General features: G+C 42.4%; 1 protein-coding gene across 1 annotated transcript in view; it reads left to right on the top strand.

The window, feature by feature from the left end:
• ADAMTS20 (ADAM metallopeptidase with thrombospondin type 1 motif 20) overlaps positions 1 to 14,173 on the top strand; it is a 1,033,120-nt gene that overhangs the window by 345,085 nt on the left and 673,862 nt on the right. The window contains exon 12 of the mRNA XM_086919514.1: positions 9,580 to 9,697. Within this exon, the coding sequence (XP_086775640.1) occupies positions 9,580 to 9,697 (118 nt within the window). The remainder of the gene's footprint in view (positions 1 to 9,579; positions 9,698 to 14,173) is intronic.

The following is a 14,173-nucleotide window of genomic DNA, read 5'->3' as shown; positions in this document are numbered from 1 at the left end:
CAGTGAATTTTCAAGGTTTTGTAAATGCTAATTCCTAACTATATATGGTCTATAACCTATGGTTTTTTCAGTGAAAATATATATATATATATATATATATATATATATATATATATATTTATATATATGTAACATTTCTATGGCAAAATGAAACCCCCTCATTTTGTTCCTTTGCAAATTAAATGTTTTAAGTGTTAACACTTTATTCCAATCAAGATGACTTCAGGTGTGCCATACTTTTGTCATAAGTAAGACTGTTCGCGCTCTAGTTGTTCTTTAGAACACTCTGGGACATTCTGTCACTGGGGTATAGTTGGGCTACATCTGCCTGATATTTGGGCTACATTTGTTTTTTTTTGTCTCTGGTGGCCATCTTTGGGCTACATTGGGCTACATTTGGGCTCTAACATATATATAGCCCAATGTAGCCCAATATATATTTTTCAAAGTTAATTTTCGTAAAACCCACTGGAGCATATATCTTCAGACATAGCAAAGGCACATCGGGCTACCAGTCCCTACAATTTTGCCAAGTTTTGTGGAAATCCATTCAGCCGTTCGAGCTAAAAGTGAGTCCAACTGCCCTATGGAAAACTCAATGTTAAAAACACGTTTTGGGACCCCCCCTTTTTTCTCGGCTCCCGCTTGACGAACCCCCCCCCCCCCAAACTTTCAGGGGACGCTCAGAAACAAAATGTGCCGTTTTCCTGAAAATTTCAGCCAACTCCATCCATCAACGCCAAAGTTATTCAACATAGAATTTTCAGAAATCCCTATTAAAAAAAATCCTAACTATATATACCTATATGGGGATGAAGCCTGCTGTTCTCAGAACCATTGTTGAACACCCACTGAGGACAACAAGTACACGAAGGCTCTGGAACTCTGCAGGGGAGGACCATGGCTACTCCTTCAACAACTGAGAAGCAGGGCTGGCGGACGGCGCTGGTGTCTTTTGCAATCCACTGTGTTTTCATTTTTCATCGATGTAAGCAGGAATGCTCCACTTGAATCTTTCAGGACTATAGATCCCAGAAATGCCTCTGTGACCTAACGCACCTAGGGGGCGGGGACTGAATACTTAGGGGGCACACCCAAGCCATCGATGAACTTTTGCCACTGACGAAGAGAGCGTGGCCTCTCGAAACGCGTATGGCAGCCTTTTGGTGAACAATGCTGGTGCTGTAAGCCGGCTAGCAAGCTGTTGAAATAAAAGAGGTCTTGCATCCATTTCGTGTGTGGCTTCTCCCTAAATGGGTACCTGGGCTATTGCTGGATATATATATATATATATATATATATATATATATATATATATATATATATATATATATATATATATATGTTAGAAATATAGATATATGTATTTAATATATTATTTTCAGCATTAATAAGGATTCTCTAATGTTATACTGCAGGCACAATTTTCTATGTGTCATTTTCTATGTGAAAACATTTCTGCAGCAGTTTAAACACATTCTAAGGTGCATTTATAACATGGTCTGTAAGTCGAATTTTTATTTTCAAAGTAATTTCCTCCACCTGACCTGAGCTTTAAGTGTGAAGGAGTCCATGTTTTAATTCCGTAGAGAACACGGTAGACCCCTTAATGCAATCATGTAGAATTAGTGTAGGAAAGTGAGTTTCTGTTGCAGTACCCCCCACTTTTTGCCAGATTTATGATGCACTTTGACTTGATGTGCCCTGGGTCCCAGCCAATTAGGTTCCCAGGGCCTGTATTCTTTCCCAAAACTGTACATATGTACCCAAAATTGGCACATCACTGTCCACAGGTAAGCCCTTGTGAAAGGTACCATGGGTACCAAGGGCACTGTGACCAGGGAAGGCATCTAAAGGCTGCATCACTTAGGGAGCCTGAACCTTAACACCCACACACTGCCTTTGAAGGCAGCATGTTGGTCCCAACCTGCACACAGATGTAATGCCCCTAAATTTAGTATTTAGAGGTGACCCAGAACCTTGCCTCCTTAGATTCCTGTACCCTAAGAAGAAGAAGGATGGAAGAAGTCGCACAGCAGAGGAGACTGTAGAGAAGAACTGACTTTCCCCAGCCCTACAGCCTGTCTGCAGTTTCCGGAGCTCTTGCACCAAAGGTCAATTTTCCTGCAGCCAGCAACCTCCAGAACCCCTAGGAGAACTGACTGCCTTCAGCAAAGATCGGATCTCCTGCGAACAGCAGCTCTGGTCCCAAGAAACTCCAAAGAAAGACTTTGAGACTGCTGAGGATGAAGAGACTCGAAGCCTGGAACCACCATTGCACCAGTAGCCTACAGCCCGAGTCCAAGTTCCCACTGGTCCCAGCGCGGTAAACCAGCACTCCAGAGTCTGAGTCCACCGTGGGTTAACCCCTCCAGGTCGCCCCGACAACATCTGCAACCTCTGCACAGAGACCACCCCAATCACAAGTGACTCAGTAAGGTGAAATCTGATCTCAAAATGTACCCCTGCATCCAGCCGCCCTGCGCCCTAGAGGAAAGGACCTGAGGTGCACCTACATCCCTGAGCCCTCCAACTTACCTGCCCAGATGTTGGTTCCTCGCCGCCCAACACCCCCTCAGCACCCCTCACCCGGCCGCCTCTTACCTGCTGGTGGTGTTAACTTCATGCCAACCTGGGATCCCCTGTGCCCTGACCTTAACCCTAGGCTCCCAAGACACAGTGGCCTTCCCGTGAGCAGCCCCCAACCCAAGTTCCCCCTATCCCCTTTGACTAACTATGGTCCTCTGCACTCAGCAACCATGGCTGGACTGGGAACCAAAACCGACCCTGGCAAACTGCTCTGCTGGGCCCCCAGGGGGGAGGGTGCAACTGAGCTGTTTGCTAGGGCTAGTTTCAGCTGATGTTATTACAGGGGGCTGATATTGCCGACCCCCGGTAACTAAACCAGCCCTCAGGGGCCCAAAACTGCCCCCACCCTGGTGGCCCACCAGGGAAACGCCCGGTGCCTGCTACTGCCAGTCCGACCCTGTCAGCTTCTGCACGCCCCATTGCTGATGTTGGTGCAACGCAAGTGCTTTCTTGACCCATTGGGAACCCTGGTTCAATCTCCAAACCACTATTTTTACAGGTCTCTTACTTACCTGCAAACCGATAACAACCTTTTCTCCCATAGGAACCAATGTTATATGTTTTGTCCCAAAAATGTGCTAAGTGTTTATTTGACTTTTATACGGAAACCAAAGTAACTTTGCTTTGAACCCAAACTTGTCTTACTTACCTTTGTACTGTAGGACCCACGGTGTGTTAGTGAGGCATATCACTGAGTAGTCAATGTAACTAAAAAAGTCATCAAAAGGAATTGCAATGTATTTTGAACAGTTTTAAAAGCAAACACAAGCCTGTAACAATTCAAATTCCATCCACAATTGCATCTCTGTTTACAGCCTTGCATTTGAAAGCGGTGCAGCAGTTTTAATGAGTGGGCGGGGCCACGTCTGCCAACGGACATCGGCAGCACTACGGAGGAAGTGCTCGCGACAGCCGTTGGCTGACGGGAGCACTTAAGGGGTTACAAACTATTATCCTTAATAAAAAATAAATTAAAAAAGCATGTACCTGGCCCATTTATCAGAACCCTAGCAGAACAGACACCAGAGGTAACCAACCCACCCACCGTGGTTCTGATCTAGTACTCCACCCTCACTTCGATTGGGGTATGACAGTCCGCCACTACTCGCGATAGACACAGAAAAGTTACTGCTTTTGTTTTTGTCTCCAAAAACTTTCTTTGCTCCCTTTGGTAAAATGTAAATTATGTGTACTTTTAATTCCTAATTAGAGAATTCTAACAGGTTTTGTTTAACCCCCTGTATCAGTGATGTCATATCATGTCTGGTGGTTTCATTCCGTCATGTGACATTTTTTTCATAATAGACCATTCATCAACATTTTACAAACTCTTTTTTTCTTCATCTCCAGCTTAGTATTCACAAGTTAAAGATTTGTCATAATGACAGAGACTTGTAGACTCTCGTGAACTTGGTTCAGCTCTTTAGATGCCCAGGACCTATCGGTGTCAAACACTGAAATCGAAATGCACGGTGTCCTGCACAACTTTATTGAAGACAAAACTGTTGTAATTAAGAATAAAGCCATACATTGTTGAATAATATTTAGGTCAACATAATAGATGTGGCTTCTAAATTTGTTATAAAATGACTTTATTTAATTTGTAGACGTTGCAAGAAAAATATTGTTTCAGTTCAGTTTGAACCAAAGCATTTGATCTTTTGAGACAGGCTAAATCTTGATCTTTCTTTAAACTAAAGTAACTTAAGCTTAATTTATTTAATTGATGATTACTTAATTAACTTCCCACCCTGTGTGGTGTCCTCGTGTGTCCTCGTGTCCTACGCTCTCGTCTGGAACTCGGAACACTCGGAGTGAAGAGTGTTCCGAGAACTCCAGTTGTAGCGGTTGGCCCAGGCTCACTAAGATGTGACTTCTCTTCCAATAAACTACAATCCTTACAAATACCTTGGACTACTTACTCGTTATTGAGGGAACTCTTCACTGGCGACGATAGGGTGACGAACCGGCAGAAACCCAGAGCCTGGAGCCCTGCATCTTTCAGATCACGAGTACCGTCTTTGTGTTTACTTTGTCTGCCGTGCTGTCAGACGACGGCGAGAACATATTGCTGCATCTTCCCAAAAATCCGAAATGCGAAGTTTCTAATGGTTGCATTAAGGAAGAAGATTGGAGAATTGCGTGCAGTAACGATGAGAACTACAAATGTGTCATGTCTTTCATCAAGGATGGTAGGCCCAACAAAGCGAGTTTACCTCAAGATATGTTACCATATTTTCAGATTACTCAAGAGTTGTCTGTTCATAATGACATTTTATTGAGAGGTTTGCAATTCGTCGTACCACAGGATCTTAGGGAAAATGTGCTTGAAGTGGCACATGAAGGTCACCCCAGCATGACATGCATGAAGAGAAGAATTAGGTGTGAGTTTTGGTGGCCTGGTATTGACAGGTTCATTGAAAGAAAGAAAGGTCATGTTTGGAATGCACAGTTAGCGGCAAGTCACAGAAAGTTGTTAACTATCATCGTGATAGTGTTACTAAACCTTCTAGGCCTTGGGAATGTGTTTCAATTGACATTGCTGGTCCTATGATTTTTGGTCAGATTCCGATCTACGCCATTGTTTTGATTGATCAATTTTCTCAATGGTCAGAGGTGAAATTTGTTCCTCATGTATCCTCCAAAACTGTCATTGATTTTCTTAACTGTATTTTCGAAAAAGAAGGTTTTCCTGTTTCCATGTTGTCTGACAATGGTACACAGTTCACATCTGCTGAAATGAAGTTATTTTGCAACAATCATGGTATTATTCATAAACGGTCATCTGTTTATTATCCTCAGGGAAATGGAATGGTTGAAAGGTGGATCAGGGTTTTGAAGAAAGGCATACAACTAGCCTTATGCAATGGTCAAAATTGTTATGATGCTGTAAGAAAACTTTTGTGGAGTTATAGAAACACTCCCAGGAGTGATGGCGATTTATCTCCATTTGAAAAAATGCGTGGCAGACAAGGCATTTGCAACATGAGCCAACAATGGATGAGAGATCTGATTAATGGGAAAGTCATGGCATCTGGGTCCAGGGTGAAGTTTTCCACTTTTGGTGTTCCTTGCAACATTGGAGATTGGGTGCGTGTAAGAAAATCTGGTTTCATTAGGTCTGGTGAATCTAGTTTTTCTGATCCCATGCTCGTTGTTAGAGTAGGGAAACAAGTGGTGGAATTGTCAGATGGCAATGTTTGGAGTCTTTCGAAGGTCGTGAAGGTTCCTAGGTTTGACGATGCTTCATGTTCACAACAGAGTGGGAGGGATACTGTTTCTTCACCTGTTTCTTCAAGTGACAGTGTGCCACAATATAGCTCGTCTTTTCATGGGAACATGAATAGATGGAAGAATCAACATAGGTTAAGTCAGAGGCAAAGAAGTTCACCTGCATGGTGTAAAGACTACGTTATGATATGATAGTACGACCTTTGTTTTTGTTTTGATGCCTGATTTTGTTTTCATTCTTGATTATACTGTTATGCAAGTATGTCATATTTTGGAAAGTTTTTATTTCTGTCTCTATTTTGTTGTCATGTTTTTGTTTCTTTAAACGGGGGAGATGTGTAGTGTCCTCGTTTGTCTTCGTGTTCTACGCTCTTGTCTGGAACTCGGAACACTCGGAGTGAAGAGTGTTCCGAGAACTCCAGTTGTAGAGGTTGGCCCAGGGTCACCAAGATGTGACTTCTTCTTCTTCCAATAAACTACAATCCTTACAAATCCCTTGGACTACTTACTCGTTATTGAGGGAACTCTTCACCCTGTTACTCTATAAACTAATGAACACACACCTAAAACATAACTTAACAAATATGATAACTTCACAAGTTACATAGTTATCAATTAAATAATTTATAAATATATTATTCCCTAATTAACTTTCCACCCTATGCCCCTAAAAGCCCAACAACTTGCACTTAAAATATATCTTAAAATTTATAATAATTACACAATTCACATAATTATCAATTATTAATTAATTATAATTAATTTACTTTCCACGCTTTACCCCTACAAATCCCACAACCTGGACCTAAAATAAAACTTCAAATGCGTTTAAGTGTTGTAATTATTTGTTGAGTAGCCTTCATCACTCACTTCACATAAACTGTCTTGCAGCTGCCGAGTGGTTGCTTAATCGTGTTGTTTTTTTAGCAAAATGATGCTATTGCTCTAATGCAATTTACTTGTCACTACCATTGATCAGCTTCTCTTTATACTCACTGGTTGGATCCTTTAAAAGGCCTTCATTTTGAGTTTCTCAGAATTTCCAGTCGAGCCGTTAAGCATAGCTATCAGCCTGGTGGAAAATCATTGGTCCTGATATATTTCCCAGGGACTCTCTTAAGGAAAATATGGGACAGTTTAAGAAATTACTGGAGGAATTGAACCCCAGTAATTCCTTATTTCACAGAGGGTTTTAAAGGTTCAGAAAAGTACCACAGTTCTCTAGTGAATAGTATAGTAAACTCCAGTAGTGTTGCATCAACTCTCTGACATCCATACTGAAGTCCAGGGGATCAAAGTTCGTTCTAAATCAGATAGTTCCAGTCTAATTCGTCCATATTATACTGGAGAATATTCAATATGCCAGTTTTTTTGTGACTCTTCAAATTAATTACCTAGTATGAACATGGGCTACTAATAAATATCACAACATTGTAAAGCTTGAAATAACCATATACTGTAATAATGATTTTTCAAATCCTAATCTTTAGTTATGTGTGATCTAGAACAGTTCTTGCTGTCAGCCTTGTATTCTGTGGACCACCAGTTCTTTACCATCTGACTTTTATGGACTCCCACTGAATTACGACTGGAACCCGGGTACCCCCACTTAAGCAATTTCTATGATTTGAATCTCAAAACAATACACAAAATTGCATAAATAATTGCACATATTATGGCATATTTATTTTATGTAATTCACAAGCAAAAACATAATCAAAGAAGAAGGCATGAGCTTATCTGAAAGACGAAGTGATATGTTGGGCTCCAGCATATAATTATACATTTTTTGCTCCAAATGCGTACTCTCTTTTTCTCTGTGTTCACTGCTTCGCTTGGGGTACCAAGTCAGTAAAACTAGATTCCTTTTTCTGTACTTACATAAATCAGAATAAGGACACCAACTTAATTTGTATGCTCCAATTTCAAATTCCTTCACAGAGAGTATTTTAAAATGTTATATGTTGTTGTTTTATATATATATACTTCCTTATTCTGCCAATATTAATTTGTTTTCTAAACAGTTGCGGACTCCCTGAGTAGGGGTTGTGAACCCCCAGTGGTCTAGCAATGACAGGTTAAGAGCTACTGCTATAGACCACTATTTACGTTTAACCATGCACATCATTTCATATGACAGTGCGACATAAAATCACGATTCAGCCACTTTGCAGGTACGATCCGACTGTTCAGGTTATAACTCCCCATGTGACCCTGCATATTTTTCTAATTATTCTTGAAATTGTTTAGGCTTATGTTAATAACTATTTAAAAAGAATGCTCAGATTTCCAAGTTCTCTGCTTCTGTTTTCCTCCCATCTCTTTCCAAGTGAAGTTCACAGCCAGTCTGTGTAACTGGAAGACAATATTGCTGGGGTTTCTGTGTTTCAAAATACATTCTATTTTTCAATGGATGACTACGCTCTTCTACGTAGCCTCCAGCTCCAACGTAGCTTTCAGCTCCCCCGCTGACCCTACAGGTAGAACCGTGTTCCTGATCCTCTAAATCCCCTGTTGATTTGCGATTTACCAATTGCAGCCAGCAAGCAGACGTCTGTCACTACACCATTGTATCTCTCTCCTGCTTATAGTTTTTAGACTCCCACCAGAACTGGATCTCCATTTCCAGAGCGATTTCCCAACCGTCTCCAGGATTCTACTCTAAATATTTGCTCTTACTCCCTGTGTTTCTCTACTTAACAGAGCCTGTTTCTTCACTATTCAGTATCTAACATTACTTTTCTTCAACCCAGTTCATATTAGGGACCTCTAGCATTCTATTCCAGGTGACCGCTAGTCCATTTACGCGTCGGTCAGATACCCTAATTCCCTGATGCCATGTTGCATGAAGGCTTCTGATTTCAGCCTGCACTATTGCCTGTGATCGTCACCCAGTCCTGCTACCCCAAGAAAAATGGGCTTTCTTACCACGTCTCTGCCCACAATCATTAATGTAATCAATTACACCTATAGTCCTCTTTCTATGCCAGACTCTGGGTGCAGTGGCACCTGTGGGTCGGAACGTTACTAATTCACAAACTGGGTTTCTGTCTCGTTCTGTCCAGGTTGCTTGTGTTACCCCAGTTAGCCTTGGAATAGCACATGGGTGATTTGCCTCTCTTCCCCATCCTGATACATACGTGCATAGTTCTGGGACACGCACACAGCTACAGGTTCAGCTTTGGTTGTACCACAGATGGTGAACTCCCAGGTGCTACGGGCAAAGAAATCAAGGACCTGGGGCGTAGTGGAGCAAATTACTGATGCTGCTTGATATTGCGTTTAGCAGGGGATTGTTCTACAAAAATCAGCAGTGAAGGAGCACGTATTTATCACAGCATTAGTACCGAGTGCTGGATCACTGTAATTTGTTCATATCATTGTGCTACATAGAATGATGCAAACTTGCTGAAGAAAGGGGAAATTGACTGGGTCAAAAGGTCTTGAAGGAGTTGCTCAATATGATCGCCTGTATCTCAAACGAACGTGATGCACGACTCAGTAGGGCAGCTGACTTATGACTCCTGTTTTCCTTAAATGTTTATACAGGGACTCAAATCTGACTCTTCTTTCTAATTGCACAGTTGAGCAAGCTGTGAGACAGTAGGTTATACTGAGTAATAGTATTTTCTGCGTACACTGTTATCGTATTTCATACTGAAAAACTTGTCAGTTGAGGAATGCAACATAGAATCAAACATCCGAAGAAAAGCAACAATCATGAAACTAAATTAATGTATCATTTGTTTTCTCTCGTAGCAAGCTGGGTGTGATCATGTGCTGAATTCCAAAGCAAGGCGTGACAAGTGTGGAGTCTGTGGGGGTGATAATTCTTCCTGCAAGTCTCTGGCAGGCACTTTCAATGATGCCCAATATGGTAAGTTTTGCCAATTGCTGAGGTATAAATATAGTTGTAAACATTGAGCCCAATCAAGCACACAGAGGGGTGCTTTTGATGGACGGACACAATTACCGCTTAACTTGACTTCACCATTTTTTAATCATACTCCTCTGTGTCATTTGACTTATATATGTGTATTCCCAATAATGCTATGTCTAGTCAAGCATTCCTGTATATCTTCTAGTTGACCATATTTGAGAACTGAGCCCTATTAAGGCCTTCTCTATATGAAGGTGCAGAATATGAAGAATGAAAGAGCACATTGGTATGTTTTATCTTTTTGTCTTTTCTAGTTTTCTCTATCAAATACAAATGAGATAAGCACTAGCATTTTCTATTTTTAGAGACCAATTGTAGCTGTCATTTTTAATAGTATGTTTACTTGATATTTAATTAGTAACTCGTCAATTAGATAAACTGTAATGTTTTTTTTACAATATCATACTATTTCAAAGAAGCCAGGCGAACCATTGCTCGATGTATGGGTTGTGACCGGGAACACAGAGGAATTACCAAGATGAATACAACTCTGACTCTTCCGGTCTGAGCAGTGATATGCAATACACACGCTGATTAGCTACTCTCATCCATAGCATTTCCACCCACAGGGGAGAAATGGACGCAGTGGGTATAGGGAGGGGTCTGTATTAGATCACTTGTCACTGTTATTGGTCACTGAGCGTTGTGACCCTTTTGGTTCACCGATCTGTGTGTCTCGGGTAGCACACCAGTGCCCAAAGAAAACTACCATCAATGAAACCAGCAAGAATTAAGCCTAATTTGAAGTTGATTTCACACTACCTCCTCCCAAATGCACCGTAATCCCAAATGCAAACGAGTATTGTTAGTGGAAATGTTCAGGACCCATTTCCCTGCACATGCTCACTACACACCTTTGCAGACTGCTGCCTATGCTGTTTTCTGTGGTATAGTTCCACTTGGTGGTATCTCCGGTTCTTTCCTGGTTGTAGTTCCCTGTCTGTTCTGTAAGGAGACCTCTATTAATGTGACATGTCTGCTAAAGGGCAATGTAGCTTAAACCTAGTCATCACTTATCAGTGACAATGATTGCTTTTTCTGGGGCCTGTGATGTCAATTCCAGTGCACTAAACTAGGGATTACTTACTCGAGGCCCTCACAGCAGGATACCGGAACTAACCATGCCCCACTTTATATTCTCTCCCTACTAGACCCTGGGGTTTGGATTTCCTATGTTTACCATAGGAGACTAACAGCCTGATTCATGACAGACCCATTTTGCGAGTCTGTAATAGCGATTCATAAGGAATCGCCATTACAGGCTCGCAAAACGGGATTCATGTAGGAATCGCAAAATAATATGCGATTCCTACATAATCCTTATTTGCGATTAGCAAATTGCTAATCGCAAATAAGGAATAACTCCCCATTCATTCCTATAGGCCAAAAGGCCCATAGGTTTGAATGGGGAGTATTCCTTATTTGCGATTAGCAATTTGCTAATCGCAAATAAGATAGCGATTTAAAGGGTGCCAGGGGTGTCCAAAGGACACCCTGTAGCACCCCTTAAATGCAAATTCAAACAGGTGTTGCGCACACACATGTCCAAAGGACATGTGTGTGTGCAACATGCAACTTAGAAAAATGCTTTTAAAAGCATTTTTCTAAGTTTTCGCTATTTACCACGAGGTTTGACCTCGCGGTAAATAGCGGGCCGAAATTGCGAATTCGCAATTTTAAAATGGATGATGAATTGCATTTAAGGAATCTCAAATAGAGATTCCTTAAATGTAATTCCTTGCAAAATTGCGAAATCGCTATTACCGATTTTTGCATTTGGGATGATGAATCCCAAATGCTAAAATCGCACTCGCAAAGGGCCAGATTCTCAGAATCTGGCCCTTTGCGAGCGCATTTCAGCTTGATGAATCAGGCTGTAAATTTGGCCACCATTGTCTTGTCCCTGAACTTCCCTACTCAAGCAGTGAGACCACACTCAGAGTGTCATTAACAATAGACAGTTATATTATAAAAGGATATATAAGCAAGGTTCGCTACCAGACAATAGCCATGTAGAAAGTGAGAGAAAACTCCTTCATACTTCAGGTCTTAAACATTTACCACCTCTTTTGGGACCACCCTTCAATATAGGCAATCTACAAGGTCCAGTGTTATGCTTCTTCAGTCAGAGCCATTTAATGGCGTTGCTCATGTGCCTGTTAATTCACATCTAATATGTCACTTTGGATCAGAAACTGCAAGTGCACTTTCTTCTCAGGATTTGCTCATGGTGGTGCAAAGCAGCAGACAGCCATAATCAATCATCTCCTCCCATCTTTATCTCATTGAGAGGCACCACCCACCATCCCCAACTAGAGATACCTCAACTCTCCACCTGAAGCACTGTCAGTGGGGTTCCTTGGATGAGAAGATGTAGTTGATAAGCCAGTTGTGAGTCAGTGGACATATTCCACACTATCAGGTCTCTGCCCAACAAAACTGACATAGTGAAACATCACTTCTCTGCATTATAGACACTGCTGATGCTATAGTAATGCTGGTTCTACCACTACTGGGCCTCTGACTTGCATGTTTCTGCATGCACCTGCCTTGTGCGCAGTCCTCCTATGCATAATTCATCTGACTCTTCTCTCTTCACATTATGGCGCACCATTCTTTATTGTAGGCATTCAGTCCACGGGCCTTGCAAGTTAATAGTAGTACTTTAATCCAATTTGATATGCTACAAACTAGAGATCTACTAGTAAGGGTATTTGTAAAATCTGAGGTTACCATTTCTATGGCTGGCACATTGTTGGCACTAAAGGAATCCATGTACACACTATTTTCAGCCTCTCTAGTAGTACGTTTACATATTGTGTGTGTTAAACCTGGTATCATTGGCGAGAGTCTCCCTTCCATTTTTACTGATTGCCTCCTCTGTTTTTGATCTGTTTTGCTGGTTATAAGCTGTGGGCACTGTGCCACTGCTATTCGGTGCCACAGTGCAAGTGCTCCCTATGTTAAATTGATGTACTAATTAGTGACTCCATGATTGGGTTATTTGATTTACTTGTCAAACCCTAGTGCAGAGCACCATGTGTGCCCAGGGCTTGTAAATCAAATGCTGCTGGTGGGATTGCAGCACTGATTGTGCCACCCACAGAAGCGGCTTGTAAAGTGTGTCTCAGGCCTGCCATTGCAGGGCCTGTGTGCAGTCTGTGACTGCCATGTCGACTTGGCAAGTGCACCCACTTGCCAGTCCCTAAACCTTCCCTGTTCTTCATATCAGACACACCTAAGGTAGGTCCAAGAGCCGGGTGCATTGTAAGGATGAGGTAGGACATGCCCTGGTGTGAGTGACATGTCCTAATAGTGAATTACAGCCATTTCCGTTTTTCACTATTGCAAGGCTACCTGTTCTCCATAGGCCAGTTTGATTATTACATCTTATAATCCTAACTGACTCAGGGAACATGGTAGAAATTCGAATGTAGTATGCCTGATGTCCAGATGATTGAACCTTGTTGTCCTGGAAGAGTCTTCGAAGTATCACGAGATAGGTGACTCCTCCCCTGGACTACAGTGCGCATGGGCATCTTCTCCATCCTCAGATTGTTTTTTTCTGCCATTGGATTCGGATGTTACTCCTATACTCCAACTTCGGAATCGAAACAAAACTTTTCTAAAGGTCAAAAGGCCTTCAATTTTGACGGTATTGTTCTCGATCTGTAATTCTTGACTCAATCATGTTTTTCATCTCGAACCGGTCGTCGACGCGGCCGTTGGGCCTTTTCGACGCTACGTGGGCCTGCTGTCGATGGAAAGAAGCCTTTTCAAAAGGTACCCACAATGCCACTCCAAGTTCCCGCCTACTGATAAACACTCAGTATTCAACAAGTGCCTATCACCAGACCATAAGGAAGAAACCTGCCCAGCCTGTGCCCAATTCCGTTCGAAAAAAACTATACGGATTTGACGGACCGCTAGGCAAGAGATGCAGCGACAGGCACCGGAACCGGACAACATCTTCGATGATGACCAAGAACTTCCAGAAGCTTCAGATTCGGACCTAGAGATCGTCACCGTAGAGGACTACTCGGACTCCGACGACGAGATCCCACCGGGGCAAATCGTGAGTACCGAAGAAGGCTGTACAGCCTAAGGCGTCGACCCAAAGAAAAACGGCGACCCAAAGGGCGCCAAACCAAAGAAGGCCGTCGAGCCAAAGAGCGCCGAACCTAAAAAGGCCGTCGAGCCAAAGAAGGCCAACGAGCCGAAGGGCGCCGACCCGAACAAGGCCGTCGACCCAAAAAAGCCGGCTGTGCTGAAGGTCGCCGAACCGAAGAAGGTAGCCGACGTAAAGGGTGCTTTGTCGAAGCCTGTAACCCGGCCGGAGAAGGCTATCGAACCAAAGACAAGCACTCCAAAAACACCAGTCGATCCAAAAAAAGCCATCAACTCGGCAAAGGA

The sequence above is a fragment of the Lissotriton vulgaris genome, chromosome 1_1 (genome assembly GCF_964263255.1).
Source record: "Lissotriton vulgaris chromosome 1_1, aLisVul1.2, whole genome shotgun sequence".
In the NCBI taxonomy this organism is placed as follows: Eukaryota; Metazoa; Chordata; class Amphibia; order Caudata; family Salamandridae; genus Lissotriton; species Lissotriton vulgaris.
This window is presented reverse-complemented; position numbering and strand designations above follow the sequence as displayed.